Raw genomic sequence first — 23,777 nt, forward strand, 5'->3', positions numbered from 1 at the left:
GGTATAAATTATGCCGGATTATCGCTAACGAAGATGTGTATGGAAGTAAACCTAATATTGCTGAATGGTCGAACCCCTGGAGACATCAAAGGGGATCTCACCTATCACTCATCCAATGGTTCATCCCTAATTGACTTTGTTTTTGTTTCAATAGAACTTTTCTTTTTGATAAATAAATTTCATATTGAGAATCGCCCAGAAAGTGACCATTTGCCAGTTATCACAGATATTAATTTTAACTTAACTGATGTGCATCTATCTCACAGGACATTCACTAATAATGAAATAGAAATACGTCCAACTAGGGTTAAATGGTTACCTAAGCTCAGTACTGAGATATCTAATGTATTAATCTCTCCGCCCATTGTTAAAATCAAAGAGGAACTGTTAGAACCCACCCCTGCCACCAACTCACTTACGCAATGCACTAGCTTCTCCCAAGGTGGAGTTTGCAATGCATGTGCTTAAAAAAACCTGTACACTCAGAAAATGCTTATTCATGTGTCCCTGCCCCACCCACCCTGGGGATGGGAACTTGCTACATGTCATGTACAGAAACTCCAGTCAGGTGCCAGATGTTGCACCAGGGGTGGGTAGGTGCCGTCCTGTTCTTTCCTTACAACTTGGTAAAGAACCAAACACTGAGGAAGATTTTGCATCAGGCCCGTGTGGTGTGTCACTACTACCAGGAGAGACTCAGAAGCTGCCCCAAGCCATCTCTTCACTGCCAGTGAAACAAATGGTATGGGTTACTGGATTTTTTTCTTAACTGTTTGACTTTATTGTGTTCTGGGGGCGGAGGAGGCTTAGATTGTTCTCTCATGACATTAGAGCTTGTGATCACCTGGTGAAAAGGATTTGTTTGTAGATTCAGGATGGACCAGAGAAAATCCTTCCTTGCACAATGCATGCGAAACGTATAGAACTCACTGACACAAGATGTGGTGATTAGAGATGGGGGAGAAATTTGATTTGATTAGGATTTTGACGCGAACCTGTGTGACTGGCACTTTCTGAAGCTATACACAAAACAAAACAAAGCTGTGCTGTGCTTCAAAATTTGCACTTCTCCAAATTTTGTGGTGCACTTCTTCAACCAAATCATGTGTACAAAGGATGTGTATGGTAGAGGACAGTGTGCATGAAGAGGCATATATTAGTAAAAATGACACACAAAATGCATTATCTCAGCGGAAATTGCTTGTAAAAATGTGTATATTCAAAGACATTTGCATTAAAATGCTGATGAATTCTCATGAGGACTTTAAAAAAAAGTCACAAACTGATGCAAAAGCAGAGAGCTGGAAATTAGGACTGGAGCGAAACCAAACGTGACGGATTTGTTCATCCCTCACAGTGATGGCCTCCAGCTTAGATGGCTTGACGTATTCGTGGAGGAAGAGGAGAGATCTCGTGATGCCTACCAGCTACAATGATTAAATGAACCTTTTGGTGTCCAGAGACAATCTGTCTTTGAATACTAGTTGCTGGGGGTGGGGGAGAGAGATAGTTTCCATGCCTTGCTTGTGGGCTTCACAGAATCATCTCACTGGCCACTGCTGGGAACAGGATGCTGGACTTGAGACGCAGCAGCGCTCTTCTTGTGTCCTTTAACAAGGGGATCAGTCATAGCACATGGAGGAGAAGATGTGCAGTGTGGTACAGTGGCTAGAGTGTTGGTCCAGGAAGACTCGTGTTCACATCCTAGAGCATTGGTCCAGGAAGACTCGCGTTCAAATCCCCACATGACCATGAAGCTCATTAGGATGACCTTGGACAAGTCACTCTCTCTCAGCCTAGTCTACCTCACAGGATGGTTATGAGAAAACATGAAGGAGGAACAATCATGTACACTGTCATGAGCTCCTTCGAGTAAAGGCAGGAAATAAATGATGTTGTAGTAGTAGCAGTAGTAGTAATAACAAAACAAAACAACAATAGCCAGGATGATGAAATGGAACTTGGAGGTTTGGGAACAGCTTGCCTCTGATTGAATTCCAGTTGCTGGGAAACAACACCTGGAGAGGGCTACTGACTTCCTGCGCTGCTTGTGGACTTCTCGGAGGCATCTGATTGGCCATGGGGGGGGCAGCAGGATATATTTATTTATTTATTTATTATATTTTTATACTGCCCCATAGCCGATCAGATCAGATCAGCTGCTCTGATCCAGCAAGGCTCTTCTTAGGTTCTTTATAATCCCTAAAGTGGTCCAATGGTTAATTAATAAATGAGCCTCCATGGACTTCTAATGCATCTTTCTGGGAATGTTGCAAAGGAACTGAAGGTGGCAAAGTGACACGTTGCCTGGTTGGGTCCAATAGGCCTTGCCATCTCCACCCACAGGCGATTTTTTACCAGACAGACATTCAGCGGGATAATTTATTCCAGCATAGCAATGCAGGGATGCTCCGGCTGAACCTCTGCCTGCGATGACGGAGAAGATCAGAGCAAGACGGGGCCCACAAGGCTGGTTCAGAGAGGAATGACAGGGGTGGGGAACAAGATTTAGAGGGATACCAAGAAGCAGAGGGCATTTCAGGGGGAGTTCCAGAGTGGCGCAAGTTGTTCAGAAGGGCAATCTTGTGCATGCTGTTAGAAGGCCAAACAGAATCCCAGAGGCCCCTGATTTCTCCATTCCTGACTGTCTCGTTGCCTCAGCAATCTAACTGAGGGAGCTGCCTTTTCAGAGCTTGGAAAAGTTAATTTGAACTACAACTCCCATCAGCCCAGCCAGCATGGCCAGTGGATTGGGCTGATGGGAGCTGTAGTTCAAAAAAGTAACATTTCCAAGCTCTGCTTCAACTGAGTCAGACTGTTGGTCCATCTCACTTGATATTATCTACAATAACTGGCAGCGGCTCTCCACAATACCAGACTTGGTATCTTTTTGAGCCCTACCTGGAGACTTCAGGGATTGAACCTGGGAGGAAAAGGCTATCAGTGGCTACTAGCCATGATGGCTATGCCCTGCCTCCCTACCTGGAGGCAGCCTGCTTCCAAATACCAGTTGCTGGAAACTGCAGGAGGGGAGAGTTCTCCTGCACTCAGGTCCTGCTTGCGGGCTTCCCATGGGAAACTGGTTGGCAACTGTGAGACCAGGATGCTGGACTAGAGGGGCCACTGGCCTCATGCAGCAGGGCTCTTCTTAGGTCTTATGGGCCTTCTGCATGCAAAGCAGATGTGCTACCACTGAGCTGTGGCCCGTCCTAATCTAGTACCCAAGAGAGAGAGAGCAACAACATTTGTCCCCTCTTTGCATACGCAAGCCATAATTCTGCCTGGCAAGGTGAAAGAGTTGGCTGGGTTTTCAAGAGAAACCAATCAACTCCGGGAGGATGAGAATAATCCCAGCAGGTTGAGTGGTGCCGCTGATGGGAAGGTGAGCCCCTACAGCCCAGGGCCTGGGTGTCGGCCCGTGGGTGTCTGCTCAAGAGGCCCTGGAAGTGGGGAACTCCTGCCAAGATGCTCCTGGGAAGACACTGTAGGGTGTGTGAGTGCCACTGGGAGAGATTCCCAAGACCTGCAGTCTTGAGAATGTGAGGGAACATCTCTGCTGACTTGGCACTGGCAAGGACTCTGGGCTGCGAAACTCCAGATGCCACATATTCCCAAATGAAGGCACGGTTTGTGAGTGCTTGTCCTGTGTAGAGCAGGATTCACGAGGGTGAGATGCAGGTGCAATCAAATCTTGTTTTATTAAAGTAATGGATACATCAAAAGCAGTACGCTTCAAAGAATCCTCTAAGCTAGCTCACTAGAATTCCCTAACTACACTCTACACATGCTCTGCAACACGTGAAGAAAGTTGACTCAGCAACTCAACCCAGAGAGCTGCAGTCTTAAGTAAGGAAAGTTTGAGATTGTAATCTCTGGCTCCTTCACAAGTCCTTCCTCTGTCCTGTCTGCTTCTCGTGGTGTTGAGAGTGGGGTGAAAGGGTGTGTGCTTCCAACGGCTCGTCAGAAAGAACCGTCTCCTTAGCAACCGGCATCCTGAGAACCGCTTGGTAAAGGGGGAGGCATCATTAGACATCTTCTAATGGCTCCTCCACCCTGTCAGGGGCGGCACACTTCCAAGACCGTGCCATTTGTGGGAACTGGCCCGGAGTCAACCTCACTCCCCCTCCCAAGGTCTTGCTGAGACTCAATAACTCCTGAGTCTTCCGCACCCTCTGACACCTGGGAAAGCTGGAACTCATGTCTCCCCCCTCCCTGACCCTCGTGGGGAAGCGGAGGCTCAACAGCACTCTTGATGGTGCTCTAGACTGCGCAACTGCAAAAGGTGGTTTCAGTCTGCCTATGTCCAGTTCTCAGCGGAGGCCAGTCCGTTAGGGCAAGCGGCACAACGCCCCACCAACTGCAATCTGCTCTTACCTGCCCCGCCTCCGCCTGCCTTCTTGTTTACATCCAGACTTTCTGCCAGCTTCCTCTTCCGTAGGCTCAGTGTTGCCCCTTGTAGAACTCAGCAGGGAAGACGATGGGGGAGAAACCAGAATTAGCTGGATCTGCCTCCAATTGGCTTGGGCTTTGCCTACCGGTAGGGCTGCCTGCATTTTGCCCCACCGGTCTCAGAGGGCACCAGCTACCACTGCCAGGGCTCGGGAATTGCAGCTCCCCACGCACTGACGGCTTCAGGTTTTGGAGGGCCCTTGGCCAGGTCACCACCATTTCCCCCACCTCCTTCATTGAGTCTACCTCCAAGATAAAGAATATCAGGCCTGGGGCTAAAATATGGCCCTCTGGCCCTCTCTCTCTGGCCCCCGGAACTCTTCCCAGGCCTCACTCCTCACTGGGTCTGCTTTGCACCCACCTTTAGCGGTTTTGCCTGGCTGGAATGTGGCCTAGAACATTGATCATGCTTCTTGCTTGCCTGGATGGTGGCTAGAGAAGGGTATGTAGAAACTAGCCTACTGCAAAAAGGGAAAATTCACATTTATTGCTCCACCCACGTTTGCCTCTGGCCCTGCCTACCACTGCCATATGGCCCCTGTTGTCTGGGCCAGAGCGTGAGGTGGGGGAACAAGCCAACAGGTTGCAACAGTGAAGAGGCAGAGCAGTTCCAGCGGGCTGTTGTCAGTGGACCCCTTGTGAGGGTGTGGACCCTTGGCAGATGTCTTGTCCTGACAGTCTTTGGTGCCCAGCCTTCAGCCAAGCAGTGTGTTTCATGTGTGAAGAGCACCACACCGGAGACAGGTGTTTGGATGGCCTCTAAGCAAATACAATTCTGTGCGACAGGCACAATTCACAGAACCAGCTGGCTGCTGAGAAGCTGACGGTGCTGGCACGGCTGTCTTTCTTCATCCAAGAGGAGGAAGTGATGTGGTGGGAAGTGTGCAGCCTCACACCTGGGCAGCACCACCCGCCTCGACACTCACCTGCCAAGCAGGCAACCTAACTTGCTGCCCCCTTGCATGCTTCATTCCTGTGCAGCATTCATTCATGTCTTGGACGTGATGAGAGGTTTGGATGTCATCTATTTGTCCTCCAGGCAGGGAGGGAATGATGATACTCACACTTGGTTGCATCTCAAATAGGACAGCATCAGGTGCTTCCACCACGGGGAAGTCACTCAAATTATGGGCAGACATTTCCTTGGCTTACTTATTTATGGATTGTGTCCAATCTTAGTACTACACAAAGCGGAGTCATAGAAATTAATGGATATGACTAACCTAGATCTGTTGATTTTGATGGGTTTACTCCGAGCAAAAGTTAGTTGGATTCAATTCTAAGTATTATTATTATTTAAATTTATTACCCACCCTTCTCCCATAGGTCCCAGGGTGGGTTACAACCATTTCAAAATACGTAATTAAAAACAACCCAAGATCACATTGCACATATGTATTGCATTTATATCCCACCTTTCCTCCAAGGAGCAAAAAGTGGCATACGTTTTATCCTCACAACAACCCTATGAGGTAGGTTCGGCTGAAAGACAGTGAGATCACTCAGTGGTCTTCAGGGCTGAGGGGGGATTTGAACCCTAGTCTCCCAGTCCTAGTCCAACACTCCAATCCTAACCCCACACTGGTTTGAAGCAGGGTTAGCCCGTGAGTAGGGATGAGGGAGAAATTTGAGTCAGTTTGTATTTAAAGGCGAACTTACCCAATTTATACTTTCCGAAACACTCTGTGAGCTAACGCACAGGCATCCTTTCAAATTCGCACTTCTCTGAATTTTGCAATGCAGTTCTCCAGGCCAGTAATGTGTACAAAAATGCACATACTAGGTAAAGTGTGCATAAAAATTCTTACAGTAAGGGGAAATAATTTACAAAAATGCTGAATATTAGAGGAACTTGGATATTAGGCAAAATTGCATACAAAAATGTGTGCATTAAAAGAAATTTGCACTAAAAGGTAGATGAATCTTTCACAAGGACCTTTTTTTCTTCAAAAAATGTGCAAAGTGATGTGGAAATGGGAACTGAACTTAAGACTGAAGAAATGAGAAAAATTAAAATAGTCATGTCCCATCCCTACCCATGAGTCCTGTATAGTTTTTTACACACACACACACTCATTCCTGGCTTGGGACAACTAGGCCAATGCAGAGCGATGGTTAACTTTGGCTGTAACCATCAACTAGTCGCCAGATCAAAGTGTTTCCAATTGACCACACCTGGAGGGGGAACAGGTTGTTCTGCTGATTAGTTGAGAAATCTCTTTGAAGCTGAATTAAAAACAACACTCAAGCTGCTCCCCCCCAAGTTTTACAGGAAAAAGGGGCGGGGTTTGACTAGCATTGTGTGCCCCCGTTTTCAGAAGAGAAAGGCGGAAACACGCTGGAACTGACAGAACAGTGTCTCTACCATTTGTTTGCAGATACTGTTTCTGCTTTTACTGCAGTTGCCAACTATTGTCTCTTAGTGAGCTTGATGCAGAGCAATTCAATAAGGGAAGCTTTTCCCCATCATTTTATGTTGATACTATTATTTATTTATTTATTTATTTATTTCTACCCCGCCTTTCGGCCAAAAGGCCCTCAAGACAGCTTACAAAAAACCACAAATATAAAAATACATCAATAAACCATCAATGCATCAAAATACTTCAAAATACATCAGTAAAACAATACAATTTACAGTAGTCAATACATAAATAAATGAATGTGGGTGAGAAGAAGGATGGGCACAGGAGAAGTTCAAAGAATACTTCTGAGAAAGACATGCATAGAACTGTGCTGTTAGTTTCAGCAGGTATCAAAGAGTGATGAATGTATCATGCTAGAAAAAAATGTAACCACCTGGGAGGTGTATCTGCCAATCTCCCACACTTATACCTCTGAGAGTAAAGGTGCTGACACATTGGGGTCACACCCCTCATGCCCTGAATGGTCAGTACCCTCAAGCGGCACCTTCCACTGGAACTGTTTAGGAATGTAAGAAGTTACCTTACACCAGGCCAGGCTTTTTGTCCATCTAAACCAATATTGGCTACTCTGAGTGGCAGCAGCTCCCCAGGGTCTCAGGCAAAGAAGGGTCTTTCCTATCACCTGCCGCTTGGAGAAGGGATGTCACTCAATGGTAGAGCCTCTGCTCTGCATGCAGAAGGTGGAAGAGCGTTTGCCCATGGCAGACCAGCTCATTTGGAGCTGGAGATTTGGCAACCATAAAGGCACCCTGGAATACCCTCCCTCCCCTTTTTCCTGACCTCATTGCTGTGAGACACGGATGCAGGCGTCTCGGCTGTAAGTTGCAACAACCGACAAATTAATAATTTTGGCCACTTCACTAGGGACATCAAGTACAGAACAGGAGTTCTGTCTCATTTCTTGGCAGATTTCACTCCGGCTAATAACAGATCCCATTATGCAAAGACAGAGTTAGAATGTAGAGAAAGTTTTTCCCCCAAAGTGTCAGCAAATACACGTTCCCATCACCGGTTTACCTCAAAGTGATGTCACCCCCAGCCCCTCCATTTCACATTCTCATTTGTGAGGAGGAAAGCGCATTTAAGAGCACCGTTTGAGAAACAAAGTGTGAATCATGAGCGCCACTGTGTATCTACACTCCCAAGCCCCCTTGCTGGATCGTCACCTTGCAGTGGTGAGTGGGCTTGCCTGTTCCAATGAACCCTGTGAGCGATGCCGTCAGGAGTCATGTACTCCCAGCAGGGTCACCCATGGCAGTAAGGTCAAGGGACAGGAACCAGACAAAGAACAATCCAAGAAAGTCCTCAATGGCAGAACAGGCAGAGGATAACAATGTGTACCTTACAACGGCTGTGAAGGCGGATGAAGGCTGCAGCAGATAAAAGGCTTCCAATTGTCGTGGTATCCATGCCATTGGATAAAGCCTTTTTCTGTCAAGATTGTGTGTTGATCATCGTGTGCTGATCTCCCCACATAAAACAAATTCATGCACAGGTGTCTTCCAACCAAATTATCTTGGAAGACAATCTTACTCAGCCATGAGGGATCGCCAACCACACTCCCAAGGACACAGCGCTAGACTTTGGGTCGCAGGCCCGGAGGGAATTTTCTGTTGCCTTGGTGCAAACTAGGAGACTTAAGAGGTTTCTTCCTTGAGGAGGGGGAGCTCTGACCCCCCCATAATATTCAAACTGCTGCATGCTCAATCCTGAGCCCAGGATAGGTAGGCCATCTCTGCCTCTGGGAGTTGGGCTTTCACCTCTTTCATTTCCTTCTCTTAGCATAGGGGCATTATCTCTTGAGCTTAGAGTTAGGAATGTGCTAGAATGACAGAGGTTCCCAAATTGTGGTCCATGGACCATAATTGGTCCACGAGCTTCATGCAAGTGGTCCGTGGCACATCCACATTAAATATTCAAACTGATTTTTAATTGCTTTTTTATCGCTGCTTTTATTACTCAGATTGAATTTGTTATTACAATTTGACTTCAATTTGAATTCAAACTGTAATACAATATAAGAAATAAAGGATGCACTAAAAATACAATTAAAAATCATACAACAGCTAGCACAACAGGCAGAAAAACCAGTAAGTGGTCTGCCAAGAACATCAGCAATTTTTGAGTGGTCTGTCGGGGAAAAGTTTGGGAACCACTGTGTTAGAATATTAATGAAAACTGCCATGCACCAAATAATCACACTGTGCTTTCATGTCTTTATTCTTCTATTTTCTTACAATAAATCAATGCTTTGCTTTAGCTTGTTTTAAATATATTCTTGGGTGACACACACACACTTTTCAGGCACAAATCCAGGACAGTTCTTGAGTTATCTCTGGCAAAAGTACTCACTCCGTCCTCACTAGGCGGAATGTTTAAAGCAGCCTTTCCCAACCAGTGTGCCTCCAGATGTTGTTGGACCACAACTCCCATCTTTCTTGACCATTGGCAATGCTGGCTGAGGCTGATGGGAGTTGTGGTCCAACATCTGGAGGCACACTGGTTGGAAAAGGCTGGTTTAGAGGGATAAGTGGGGGGCAGGTATCCACATGTGTTCCAATCAGACACGTGTTAACAAAGGTCCCAGGTTCAGTCCCCAGCACCTCCAAGTAGGGCTGTAAAAGACCCCTGCCTGACAGCTTGGTGAGCCACTGCCAGTCAGTGTTGACATTACTCAGCTAGATGGACCAACGGTCTGACTTGTATAAAGCAGTTTCTTATGTGCATGAGCAAAAGGCGGGAGACTGGTTCCCAGAGATGGGCTGGTTCTTGGTATTTGGGATGAGCTTTGTGGATATTTTCATCTGACTCTTCTGCATTTACAGGTATATTTGCTCCTGTACATCTTCACATTTAGATTATCCGTACTATGCTGCAAATTTACTGTTTTTAGGCTTATTTAATTGGAAACATTTAGAACGATTAAGGATGGGCTTTTGTAATTTTGTATTAATCTGAGTTTGAAACATTTATTTGACTGTTTCCTTCTTGCCTTGTCAATATGTTCTGCACTGAATATTTTTGGTGCTTCCTGATGGGTGTTTATTGTGGGATGGGTCCTCCTCTGGCATGCAGGTTTTTCTCAGTACCCCCATAATTTATTGCGTCCACCACCACCACCCCATTTAATCTGGATTTACCACTTCTGGAGAAATCTGATGAGAGTGCTTCTAGATGGGGGCTTAATATTGCAAATGGGTCATTGAGAAATTATAAATGGGTCATTTGCAAAAGGCCACAGGGTCCCCCCCCCCAATTTATTAGATTTTCCTTGGAAAGGATAAATCTGGATTAAATGATGTAGCAAGGGGAATACACTCTGGCACTATGATGGCAATGTCGGATGTAAAAAAATCTGTCAATTTCAGTTCACATTTCCCCAGTAGATTCAGTTCTCCACATTTCTACATCAGTTTGCAGCATTTTTTTTAAAGTCCTCATGAAAATTCATCGGCATTTTGGTATGCATTTCTCCTAAAGCACACATTTGTATATGGAAATTTGCCTAACATACACACACCTGCAAGCAATTTCCCCTGGTGTAATGCATTTCTGTATGTTACTTTTACTATGTATGTATGTACTGCCTTCAAGTCGATTCTGACTTATGACGACCCTATAAAGAGGGTTTTCATGAGGCTGAGAGGCAGCGACTGGCCCAAGGTCATCCAGGGAGCTTCATGGCTATGTGGGGATTCGAACCCTGGTCTCCCAGTTCGTAGTCCAACACTTTAATCACTACACCACACCACATTACATTTACTAATATACACATATTTATGCATACTTTCCTCTAACATGAACAATTTTGTCCACATCATTTGGATGGAAAAGTGCATTGCAAAATTCGCAATTTTGAAGGATAGCTCAATTTCTGTTCACATATTGTTTGGGGAAATGCGAATTAGGTGGGTTTGTATTAAAATACAAAGTGAACCAAATTTCTCCCTCATCCCTAGTGGACACTGCACAAAGCTTACATGAAGGAGGAGTACCTGACCCATAATAAACAGCAGTCTGAAAGCATCCTACGTTAAAAAACACAAAACCTGTTGCCAATGACCCATTTGCAATATTTGAATAACTCATCTGCAATGTTAAGCCTAAAGACTGGGGAGAAATTCAATTCAGTTCGCACTGAAGGTGAACCTACCTAATTTGCACTTTCTGAAACAATACACAAATGGAAACACAGCAATCCTTCAAAATCCTCACTTCTCCAAATTTACAATGCAGTTCTCCAGCCAAGCAAGCCAAGTAATGTGTACAGGAATGAGTATATTAGTGAAAGGAACATGCCAAAATGCACTACGTTAGGAAAAATTGATTTGCACAAATATGTATATTAGGCAAAAAATGTAAACATTAGGAGAAATTGTCACTAAAACGCTAGTGAATTTCTTAATTTTTAAGCGGCAATATGGAGAGCTGAATTTAAGATTGGAAAAATGAGAATGCAAAATTAACAGACTGGCCCATTCCCAATTAAGCCCCCATCTGGAAACATCCTAGGTTAAGGATCTATTGACTGAATGTTATTTGTATGTTGTTGAGACTTTGCTATTGTTATGAGTAGCTTTGAGCCAAACTTGTCATGAAGAAAGTGGTATACAAATCTTCAGTAAACTCAAATGATAGTGCCACCTCTGTGTGCCCTTTCTTGCACCAGTGGCTGGCGTTTGTACCACCACTAAATGCTTTTCCTCTCCCATTTAGGGGGAAGGACCATGAAGCTGCTGGTGGTCTTTTCCTGCCTGGCCGTACTGCTGCACACATGCACCTCCTTGCGGATCTGTGCCTTCAACATCCAGAGTTTTGGAGACAGCAAGCTGTCTGATGAGGGGATCTCAAAAATTATTGTGAAGGTGAGGATGGAGCTTTGCAATGAACTAATTCAAAGAATGAGAGGCCTAAGACCAGACTGATTTCAGCAGAGTTGGGCAGAAGCTAGAGATGGAACTATTGGTAGATCTTCAGGTGATTTGCACTAGATGGGCAAGGATTCCTGGCTCCCAACTGTACAACAATAGCAGCAACAAAATGACCCTCCCCAAAATGGAAATGGACTGCCTTCAAGTCAATTCCGACATTAGTCATTCATGCATCCCACACTTTTTAATGCATTTCACTTTTCAAACAGTAAAAGTCAAGATCCTTTTTCAAAAACGGATTTGTTTAATCCACTTTAATTGCACAAACTGAAAACCTGGCATGCACTTGAATCCCTCCCATGAAATACTGATGGTCTGGAGGCATCTTTTGGCTCACTAATTTCAATAGGTCTACTCTGAGTAAAACTTGGTTATTACCCCTCAAAGCCCTGTTCTCAGCAGCTGAAGCACCCCCCTCTTTAATGCTAAGAGTGTGGCTTCTGTAACTGGCTCTAGTTCGTGGATCTCAGGATTCTAGCAAAACACAAAATAGATCCCACAACACTGAAGTCTGCCCTCCCCTGATCTGCAGGAGCAGATGACTACTGAGTAGCAGAGGGGGGGCATCAGAAGCACCAGCAGGCTTCACATACACCCAGACCCAAACAACTTCATCGGTTTCTAGAAGGGTTTGGACACAATGGTGAATTTGGGAACTGCATTCTGCATATCCTCAAAGGAACACCCTGGATATTAGATCAGACCAAGGTAGGAGAAAGATGAGGAGAGGTCTGTGATATATATATATATATATATATATATATATATATTAATTATAATAGTTAATATAATAAACTATATAAGTCATTATAAAGTGGACACTCCATGTTCAGAGGCAGTCTACCTCTGCAGAGTAGTTGGTAGGGAGCAGCAGCACCAGAGCATCTGATTGGTCGTGGTGGAAAGCAGGAGGCTGGACTACATGGACCTTCATGGCTCTTCTGGTCTTTTTATGCATGTATGCTTATTACAGATCTTGTCCCAGTACGATATCGCCCTGGTGCAAGAGGTTCGGGACTCTGACCTCAGTGCTGTCAGCGAATTGCTGGAGCGGCTGAACAGGTAACACTGGAGGCTTTGCAGGGAAGTTTAGGAGGTGAGGGAGGCAATGTCCTGTTTCTCGGTTTTCTTCTTTGGGAAAAGTTAATAAAACAGCAAAGCTGTGCAATTTCAGCACCAGCCAGTTTGAAGAAAGAAGCAGTGGGCAAAAGGATCCTACCTCCAGGCAATGGAGGTTGGCCCAGTAGGGTTAAGAAGGCACTGCCCACCAGCTTCTCCCACCTCCCTGCCTTCCTACTTACAACCGGTCCGGTGGGTGGCTCTGCCTGCCAGATTCCTCCTCCTCAATGCCAGTGTTGCCCCTTGTAGAACTCAGCAGGGAGGAGGCTAGGGACAAAACCAGAATTAGTCTGCTCCATCTATCGTTACCACTGTCTCCACCTACTCGTGGTCTGTCTTCTACCCCCCCCAGTCCCAATAGGCACCACCCCCTACATCCAGGATCAGATACAGCATGCCATTGAATGCCAATTGCTGGGGAACAATAGCAGGGAAGGGTATTGCTTTCCTGCCTTGCTTGTGGGGTCCCTGGCAACATCTGGTTGGATGCTGTGGGATGCAGGAGACTGGACTAGATGGGCCTTTGACCTGGTCCAGCAAGGCTATTTGGATGTTTTTAGTATGGAATCCAGAAAGTGTGCAGGGCAACTCCTTTCTAAAGAGGCAAACAGGTATTCTTACCTGCGCCCTGGGCTGCTCTGCTAGAGAAGGGAGGATCCACAATTTTGGTTCTCTCCATTTCTATTTTTTCCAGTCTTAAATGTAGATCTTCACATTTTTGCAGCAATTTGCAATTAAGAAAAATCCTCATGAAACTTGAACATTTTCATGTGAATTTTTCCTACTAAACACGTTTGTATACGAGCTTTGAGAAAAGTACACTTTTGCAATGTTTCCTAATGCATTTCCGCATGTTATTTTCACTAATATGTTCATTTGTATGCTCACTTTACCCTAGTGTATGCATTTATGTAAATATTGTTTTGTTGGAGAACTGCAGTGCAAAATTCAGATAAGTGCGAGTTTTGAAGGTGGGCTGTTTTTTTCTCATATTTTTTCGGAAAATGCAAATACAAATTTGATAGATGCAGCTTTAAATGCAAACCAAATTGAATTTCTTCCCCATCCCTAATTAGGACACATTAGCTAGATGGGGGAAAGCTTGCTGGATGGTCTATCTTGTTTTACAACCTAACCACATTTAACTCATGTAGAGTGTGAAACTACAAATCTGCACATGCCATTCTCTGTTCTTTACCATTTCCCGCCTCTTCTTGTCTTGCAGTGCCTCTAAGCACTCCTACGCCTATGAGATCTGTGAGCCCCTGGGTCGGGAGAACTACAAGGAGATGTACCTCTTCCTCTACAGGTATGGATGGGCAAATCTGTCCATTTCAGTTTCTCATTTTTCCCATCTTAAATTCAGTTTTCCACATCAGTTTGCTTTTTTTAAGTCCTCATGAAAATTTGTCAACATTGTAGTGCAAATTGCTCGAAATATACACCTTTTTGCATTAAATTTTTCTTAACATTCACATTTTTGCAAAGGAATTTCCCTAATATAATGTGTTTTGCATGCTATTTTTTTATCACCATCATCATCATTTTATTTGTATGCCGCCTTTCCACATAAAATTGTGCTCAAGGCGGCTTACAACAAGGTGAACAAAAATACATCTCAAAAACAATTGCAAAAACAATTTCCTAATAACAAAAAATAATAAAACAGTGACATAACAAATATAATAACAAAAAACAACTTTTCAACATTATGAACATAATAAAACAATATTTAAAAACAAAAAAGTAACCATTAACACCCCAAACCCCTAAAGAAAACAATTTACTGTATCTCCTACAAAACTTCATTATTCAGAGGGGAGGCTTGTTTTGTATCAGCACAGTCTCTTTGTAAGCAGAGGTGTGGACTCCTTCCCTTCAACACAGGTGTAGGCTTCTAAAGTCACAGAAGAGGCAGGGCAGGTGGTCTCCAACTGCCTTGAAGTAGGCAGCGGTTATCCCAAGGATCTCCCCAGACCCAGAAGTGAAGAAGTTAGGTGGCATGCTTGAGAAACAAATCGGTGCGGCTACTGCGACTCTGCCCAGGGGAAAATGTCCAGCGGTGAGTGGTGGAGGTCGAAGCTGGGTGGAGTACTCTTAACTGTGGCTGGTCCCCATGCCCCGAAAGCTGGGGAAAAAGTAGGTGCAAAGTGTCCATATGGAGCACAGCCCACCTCTCCCCACCCCCAATGGGCATCGCTCCCGAACCGGCCTCCAGGTCCACTGATATGTGCATTTTTATGCACAGTTTACCTTAGTATATGGATCTTCATAAACATTACTTGGCTAAAAAGCTGCACTGGAAAATTCAGAGAAGTGCGGACTTCAGTTTGTGTATTGTTTTAGGAAGTGTAAATTTGGTAGGTTCATCTTTAAATGTGAACTAAATCACTGTGAGCCCTTACTAACAATGGGATGCAGTTCCTTTCCCAGCTTCCTTCATGACCTAGTTGGGGTGTACCCAGGGCTGGTTCTAAAAGGTGGCCAGGTGAGGCACTGGCTGAGGGCCTCTTGGGCTACAGGGGCCCCTGTGGAGCCTCTGAGCTCCCCTTCCACAATCCACGGCAGGATTGCTGCTGCAGATAGCAGGGCAGGAGCTTCAGAGCCACCCACCATTCCCCCACTTCACCTACCTTTTTCTCTTCTGTTTTTTTGCAGCTGCGCGCACTGCACTCACAGGTTTGCCATCAATCAAGATGGCGGCCGAGGTTTCCCTAAGGGGCTGAAGCCTTTGCCGCCATTTTGGTTGATTGCAGCAATGCGCGCGTGTAGCGCACATGCATGCCATCAACCAAGATGGTGGCAGAGGCTTCAGCCCCTTAGGAAACCTCAGCTGCCATGTTGATTGATGGCAAGCCTGCACGTGCAGTGTGCGCAGCCGAAAAAACAGCACACAGAGAGGTAAGTAGAGTGGGGGAATGGCAGGTGCCTTGGGATCTCCCGCCTTGCGATCTGCGGTACCAATCTTGCCGCGAATCACAGAAGGGGAGTGCCGGGGCCCGGGGCAGGCTGGTGCCCAAAGGCCCTGGCATGCCTGGGGCCGGCCCTGGGTGTGCCTCCCTGATTCTTTTGCTGACTCTGTCTCCCTTTGCTGTCTCTCCAGGACAAAGAGTGTCTCCCTAGTGGACAAGTACCAGTACCCAAACAGAAACAACGCCTTCAGCAGACCGCCTTTCATTGTGAAGTTCTCACCTCTTGATGCAAGTTAGTAAAGCAGAAGTGATTCTCCACCCTCACTTAGATCATTCTCCGTAGCCCAAGCTCAATGCAAGGCCAAAACTGGACCTTTGTTGCCTGGGGGGAGGGTTCAAAGGGGCACAGTTGGAATCAAAGCCCAGATGGGCACATGGGATCAGGAACAGGAGGTCCAAATGGATGTGTGTGAGCAGGCTAAATGGGTGGCAAGCAAAGCAGGGTTCATCACCAGGAGTACAGAAGACAGAGCATTTTAAAAAGAAATGTTACTGGGTGTCCATTTTTTTTCTCATTCTAATGACTTGCACATGGAAGCCTCTCTTCCATGTACAGGCCATGATGTTTGGATTGAGGCGAAAGTGGTTCACACCAAAAAACAAAATAAAATAGGGAATGAACATGGTCTTGCAATGCACTTACACAAGTTACTAGCCTAGCAAAAATCTTACTATTCTGCCCACCCACCAGTAAATGCATGAATTAAAAAGCAAATTAAAATTAAAAACTACTGCTTATGATCCATGCCCTGCTGTAGCAGAATTCGTATGGAAAAAGGAATGAAGATCCAGAGAACCGGACACCATAGTCTACAGGGAGAGAGATGTTGTTAAGCAGTTTTTCAGAAAGACTGATGGTTTGTAATAACCCTAAGAATATCTGTCTAATGTGCCCCTATGTTCTACTGTTTCTATTCCACTAAAATTTCATACCTCTAGTCAGCATTTCAGTGGCTTCTAATCTGAATTTGTGTTCCTGGTTCATTGATTGACTGTTATGTGTGCATTTGTGTCCACTGGGTGTCCACAAGCTAGGACTAGGTGTCCATTTGGACACACAACTATTACTTTAAAAATGCCTTGACAGAAGAGGGTGAGTGTATAGCAAGGTAGTGGGGTCCCAGGTTGACCATTCCTGCTCCTTTATAAAGGTCATGAAGTCAGTGGTGGTTGTGATGATGATGATTTAATGTGCTTATATACTGTTTTTTTGTCACTGCAAGTGACCTCAAAGGAGTTTACTTTTTAAAAACAAACAAACATATCATTACAAATCACAGAACACAATATCAGCAACATCAGTATCAATAATAACGCCACAAAATCAGTACTTAAAAAAAAACAGACTCAGGGCTCAAAACAGTGTAATTGTAGCCAGCAAAAGCTAGAAAAAAACCTCGTAAATTTTCATCAAAAAATCAACAGCAAACACATGGCCATCCAGGGCTCTAGAAGGAAGGTGTTCCAGAATTGGGGCACCACAACATTGTAGAGCCATTTGTTTCTTCCTCTCTTCTGTCTCCATATCTTGCCTGGACTGACACTGTTAATATCCTTTCCATCATGTGCTCCCCTTTGGCTCTCGCCCTTAGGCTTCCACCCTTGCTAATCGCCAGCTTTATGTAGGTGGGAGAAGAAGAAGAAAATAGTCTCAGTTGCAATCAGGAGCACCAGTGGAGTCTGTTCCACCAAAGACACAGGCCCACCCTGATCTTGCCTAGTCTTCTTATGTGTGCCTCTGGAGAACATTTCTGGCATCCGGGTCCTGCAAGGGAACAAAAGGGGATCATGATAGCTCCATGTGCTAACCGTGGTTCTTTTGCAGAGGAAGAGTTGCTGATCCTGGTGCCCCTTCACGCTTCTCCAAATGAGGCCGTGGCAGAGATAGACGCCCTCTACGATGTCTACTTGAAGATCATTGACAAGTGGGGGACTGATGTAAGCTGCCAGGCCCAGGGAAGGAACTTCAATTGTTTGGCTGGGTTTTTTATTTCTCTTGTTAACTTGTTTTGTTTATGTTTGCTACCCTGGCCTCTTTCAGGAGGAAGGGCAGGGCATAAATTCAATAAATAACAACTACAAGAACAATATGCTGGGGGGGGGGAGGGAGAGAGAGAGTCACACCCTTGTATTTTCCATTATTGAACCAGATTAACTGGCTTCACACTCAAAACAAGGATTCAGCTTTCACCTATAAGTGAACAATGAAAGGCTAGGTGGGGGAGATGAGGGCTGTCACTGGTTTAAAGTAATCTAAACCAATGAATTAACTGCAGGAGAAATTCAGTTTGGTTAGGATTTTAATATGAACACTTTCCAAACAGTATGCGAACTGAAACTCAGCTATCCTTCTAAATTCGCACGTCTCTGAATTTTGTGATGCAGTTGTCCAACCAAATAATGTGTCCAAAAATGTGTATACTAGGTGAAAGTATGCATTAAAATCCACATATTAGCAAAAGTAACATATAAAATGCATGATGTTGGGGTAATTGCTTGCAAAAATGTATATATCAGGCCAAATGGTGTACAAAAGTTTGCATATTGGGCGAAATTTGCTCTAAATTAAGGACTGTTAAAATACTAATGCAGAAATGTAGAGAACTGAATTTGACTAAAAAATGAGAAATGGAGAAATTGAAAAATTTGTCCTTCCCTGATCAACTAAAACTCACATGATTAGTCAGCTAAAACCCACAGTGGTCAGTCATGAGAACATAAGAAGCGCCTGCTGGATCAGGCCAATGGCCCATCTAGTCCAGCATCCTGTTCTCACTGCGGCCAACCAGAGGCCCCAATGGGAAGCCCAAAAGCAGGACCTGAGTGCAAGAGCGCTCTCGCCCTCTGTGTTTCCCAGCAACTGGCATTCAGACCTTCTTCCCTTTGTAGAACATGATGTTCATGGGAGACTTCAACGCCGACTGCAGCTATGTGGGGAAGAAGGACTGGGCCTCCATCCGCCTGCGTACTAGCGAGTTCTTTAAGTGGCTCATCTCGGACTCCACAGACACCACCGTGGGCAAGTCCAATTGTGCCTATGACAGGTGAGGACGGGAAAGGGGTACCTCTCCTATGCCAGAGGGCCAAGTGATGATGGCTGTTTGGGAGCCAGCAGGGCTCTGCTGTGCAATAGGTCGTAGGGTTGCCAGGTTCAAGGCCTGAGACTGATCCTGTATCTTTAGGAGAAGAGAAAGTCAGCCAAGCGCAGGAGTTCTTGCAACCCTGTAATGGGAAAAACCACAAGGTGGAATTCTCCCTTCCCCCTGCACAACTTTTAAAGATAAGACTGCTTGGAGGCTGGGCCTGGCAATCAAAAGGTCTTCGGTATCTTTAAAAGTTGTGCAGGGGAAGGGAGAATTCCACCTTGTGGTTTTTCCCATTACAGGGTTGCAAGAACACCTGCACTTGGCTGACTTTCTCTTCTCCTAAAGATACGGGATCAGTCTCAGCCCTGAACCTAGCAACCCTAATAGGTCGACCAAAGGGGCCTCCACAACTGGTCCACAGAGCCTCTCCAGCTGCCTCAATGAGTCCTCTCCTCCTCCTTCTTTCCCATCAGCACTTCTGTCAAAGGGTGGCAGACGATCTCTAAGCAAGGGTTCCTGGCCAGCTCCTGCCTGCAACAGATGGAGATGACCACCCCATTCATTTCCTTTTGTTTTAGGATTGTCGTGAGCGGTTCAAAGCTGAGGAAGTGGGTTGAGCCCCAGTCTGCCAAAGTGTTTGACTTCAAGAGTGCTTTCAAGCTGAGCCAAGAGGAGGTAAATAACGCTCACACCCGCGACACTCCTCAGAAGGGCCAGATTAAAAGGCCCTCCTGATTGTTCCCTGGCAAACAGGGCTTGGATTTGGTGCCTGTTCATTTATTTCAAATCCCCACTCGGCCTTGTAGCTCACTGGGTGCCCTTGGGCCAGTCACTGTCCCTCTGCCTAACCTACCTCACAGGACTGTTGTGAGGATAAAATTGGGGAGGGGAAGAACCATGTCTGGACGCCACCTTGAACTCCTTGGGAGAAAGGTGGGGTAAAAGTGTAATAAATAAATACAGTCAATAAAGAGGTCCGAAACGCAAGCCTTCCTGTGATAGGCTATACTCTTTGAGTTTCCGATGTTATGTATTTATGTTGTAAATCTGTTGTAAGTAGCTTGGAGACCTTCAGGTAACAAGTGACTAACAAGCCTAATAAGCATATAGCCGATCCCGACTAGAAACAGGGCTTGGAGATAGCGCTGATCAGGCGGGTGACCCCGTTTCTTGCTCCTTCGCGTGTGCTGCCGGCAGCTGATCTGCTCATGCAGCACATCTGGCCAATTCCATTATGGCTTCAGCCCCAAATGCGAGTCCTGTTGCACAGGTGCACACACAATTGTGCTTTTAAATTGTTTTTTGTGTTTTAAAATGTGTATATTTGTTTTTAATGTTTTTAATTGCTGTAAACTGCCCAGAGAGCTTTGGCTATGGGGCGGTATACAAATGCAATAAACAAACAAACACTAGAAAGGACTCGGTGCACACCACACAGCACAGCCCCCTCTGTGTACCATGGCTGCTCTGAGCTTTCCTCTTTCCTTCTTCCCTGCAGGCTCTGGCGGTCAGCGATCATTTCCCAGTGGAGGTGACGCTGAAGTCTCGCTGAAGCTCCTCGTGGCCTCACAGCCCTGCTTGGACACCTGCGCATACCAGCAGGGAGTACATGCATGGAAACTGCAGGGGCACCTGGCTGCAGCCATCACTCCCACCCCTGTGTGTGTATGTGTTTTCACTCCACAGCTACATGCCCATCTCATGACGTGCATCACTCAGAGATTTGTGCAGCTGTCTTACACAGAGTCTGACCATTGTTCCATCCAGCCCACCTTTTCTGATTGACAGCTGCTCTCTGAGCTCTCAGGTGAAGGACAGCTTTTTCCTCATCTTGAGACATTTTTAACTCAATGGTGGGAAACATGTGGCTCTCTCCAAATGGTGTTGGACGCCATCTCCCAGCCACTCCCAGCCAGCATAGTGAATGATCAAGAATGATGGGAACTGGAATCTGGAGTCACCTGGTGGGCCACAGATCTCCCACCTCTGCTTTAGCTGGAGATGCTGCACTTTCAGCAGGCAAAGCAAGTTCTCTCCCCAGGGCCGGCACCAGAAGGCGGCCATGTTGGGCCCTGCAGCCCAGAGGGGCCCCTGAAGGACCCCTCCTTAGGGTGGGAGGGTAGCGCTCCTGTTCTGTGATCCGCAGCAGGGTTGGGTCCTACAACCCAACGCTACCGTGGATCGTTGAGAGGGAGCTGTCAGGCACTTCCCCAATACAGATAGCACAAGCATCAAATATATCTGTACACACGCCCCACCTACCTCACCCGTCAGTGTGAATGCTGTGCACGCTGTGTGTGCATGCCTTCCATCACCCAAGATGGCAGCAGGAGCTTCCCTAAGGGGCTGACTACTCCACCACCACATTGGTCAATGGCAGGCATGTGCACTATGTGAGCACATCATTCACACAATACAAGAGGTAGGTGGGGGACACGGGGGGACTTATTAGCCGCGCCACCTATATTGGGTGTGCATGTGTTGGACTATAGTGCCACGGGCCTAGGGCAGGCTGGTGCCCGAGGGCCCACTCATGCCTGACGCTGGCCCTGGCTCTCCCAGTGTCCTCTGTGTACTGTAGTCTGACGTGACACTGATGTTTTCCAGCCTGCTTCTGGTCCATCCCCTTTGCGAGTCACCTGGGTTGAGTTGGAGGGCATCAAAAAAGCACCGAGAGACCCAACATGGCGCAGTGCAAGAGTGGGGAAACCTGTGGCCCTCCAGCTATTGCTTAGCGGAAGGGCTGTAGCTCAGTTGGCAGAGCATCTGCCTTGCATGCAGAAGGCGCCAGGTTCAGTCTCCCGGTAGGGCTGGGAGAGACTCCTGCCTGAAACTCTGGAAAGCCGCTGCCAGTCAGTGTAGACAATACTGAACGAGATGGCCCAATGGTCTGACTCTGTATAAGGCCGCTTCCTGTGTTCCTTGCTGGACTAAAGCGGCCATCATCCCTGCCTGCTGACTGTGCTCACAGGGGCTGATGGGAGATGGGAGTCCAGCAACAGCTGATGGGCCACAGGTTCCCCCACCTGGCACAATGGATTGGGGAAGAACTGGGTTCAAATCCCCACTCAGCCGTGAAGCGCTGGATGACTTTGGAGAGACTTTAACCTACCTCATGTGGTTGTTGTGATAAATAAAAGGGGCAGGGAGGGAACCATGAACACATGATAAATAAATAAATTATAAATAGATATTATATAGATATTATATGCTTTCATGTCAGTTATGACTTATGGTGACCCTATGAACCTTTTGGGATAAAATATAATAGCCTGGCCACCTGTCTTAAAGGCAGAATCACCCATCTGACTTCAGGCCTCAGAGTGGATGGCAGGTGCCCTGATGAGCAAGTTGCACATTGTAGAACAGGACTGAGGAATCTGCATCTCTCTCTATGTTGATGGACTATAGCTCCCATCATCCCTGATCATTGGCCATGCTGGCTGGAGCTGATGGGAGACAGAGTGCAACAACAGCCAGAGAGCTGGTGGATCCCCGCCCCCATTGCAGAGGAAGGCAACCACTCTTCCTTTCACCTCCCCAGCCGCCTTCCTCTAGCGCTTGTGTCTGCCTGGAGTTTGTCCTTGAACTGCAATACTATTTCTCGCTTGCCTGGATGGAGAGATGCATGGAGGTACTGCAACCTCTGCCTTTTGGGCGTCTGGAACGTAGCTGACTATCCAAAAAGGAAGAGTCACACCCATTGCCCACCCACTTTTGCTGATGACCCCACCCACCAAAGGGCTGCAGCCCCTGGAAGGTGGCCCATCAGAGTGTGGCCCTCAGGCTAAAAACAGTTCCCCACCCTGGCCCTAAAGCCTCCCTTATTTCACCCTACCCTGTCCAGTCTGCAAAAACTCAGATCCAAGCTAAAAGAATTAGCTTGAGAAAAGTTGTACAAAGACATTTGCATGGGTTTGACTTCCATGAAATGCAGAATTTTGGCTGAGTTGGACACAGGCTAAGAGTTCATTCGTCAGTTAGGAAGTGAGGCTTGATGAAGGTCTACAACAGATGTGGGGGACCTGTGTGTCCCCTTACATATGTCATTGGGACTCCAACTCCCATCAGCCCCAGGCAACAAGGTCAATGGTTGGGGATGATGGGAGTTGTAGTCCAGCAGCTTCTGGAGGGCTACAGTTTAGATTCATAGAATAGTAGTGTTGAAGGGGACTTATAAGGTCATCGAGTCCAACCCCCTGCTCAGCACAGGAATCCAAGGCCGCATCCACACCAGACGTTTATTCTACTTTAAACGGCCATGGTTTCCCCCAAAGATGCATAGTTTGTGAAGGGTGCTGAGAGTTGTTAGGAGACCATTATTCTCATTGCAGAACTATAATCACCAGAATTCTCTGGGAAGAGGGGCTGATCGTTAAACCACTCTGGACATCGAGCTCGGTCAGGGGAATAGGAGTCTCCTAACAACTCTCAGCACCCTTCACAAACTATACTTACCAGGATTCTTTCAGGGAAGCCATGACTGTTTAAAGTGGAATAATAGCAGAATAAATGCCTCGTGTGGATGCTTAATACTTCCCCAACAGGTGGCTGTCCAGCTGCCTCTTGGATGCCTCCAGTGTTGGAAAGCCCACCACCTCCCTAGGTCATTGGTTCCATTGTTGTACCACTCTTAACAGTTAGGTGTTTCCTGATGTTCAGCCAAAAGCTGGGTTTCTATAACTTGAGCCTGTTGTTCTGTGTCCTGTACTCTGGGATGATCGAGAAGATCCTGGCCCTCCTCTGTATGACAGCCTTTCAATGACTTGAAGAATGCTATCACATCTCCCCTCA

At 46.2% G+C, this 23,777-nt stretch overlaps 1 protein-coding gene across 1 annotated transcript; it reads left to right on the forward strand.

The window, feature by feature from the left end:
- The first annotated feature begins 551 nt into the window (after nt 1-551).
- DNASE1L2 (deoxyribonuclease 1 like 2) lies at nt 552-22,188 on the forward strand. The gene is made up of 9 exons (XM_061600081.1): nt 552-742; nt 11,592-11,740; nt 12,780-12,868; nt 14,151-14,234; nt 16,029-16,129; nt 17,723-17,835; nt 18,787-18,941; nt 19,562-19,658; nt 20,482-22,188. The coding sequence occupies exons 2-9, from the start codon at nt 11,603-11,605 to the stop codon at nt 20,533-20,535; spliced, it is 831 nt and encodes a 276-aa protein (XP_061456065.1). The 5' UTR covers nt 552-742; nt 11,592-11,602; the 3' UTR covers nt 20,536-22,188.
- The last annotated feature ends 1,589 nt before the right edge of the window (nt 22,189-23,777 follow it).

The sequence above is a fragment of the Rhineura floridana genome, chromosome 17, assembly GCF_030035675.1.
Source record: "Rhineura floridana isolate rRhiFlo1 chromosome 17, rRhiFlo1.hap2, whole genome shotgun sequence".
NCBI classification, from domain to species: Eukaryota; Metazoa; Chordata; class Lepidosauria; order Squamata; family Rhineuridae; genus Rhineura; species Rhineura floridana.

Coding starts and splice junctions, on each gene's coding strand:
- DNASE1L2 (XM_061600081.1), top strand. CDS start 11,603: ATGAAGCTGCTGGTGGTCTTTTCCTGCCTGGCCGTACTGCTGCACACA. Junction 16,130..17,722: donor GTTCTCACCTCTTGATGCAA/GTTAGTAAAGCA, acceptor GTTCTTTTGCAG/AGGAAGAGTTGCTGATCCTG. Junction 17,836..18,786: donor TTGACAAGTGGGGGACTGAT/GTAAGCTGCCAG, acceptor TTCCCTTTGTAG/AACATGATGTTCATGGGAGA.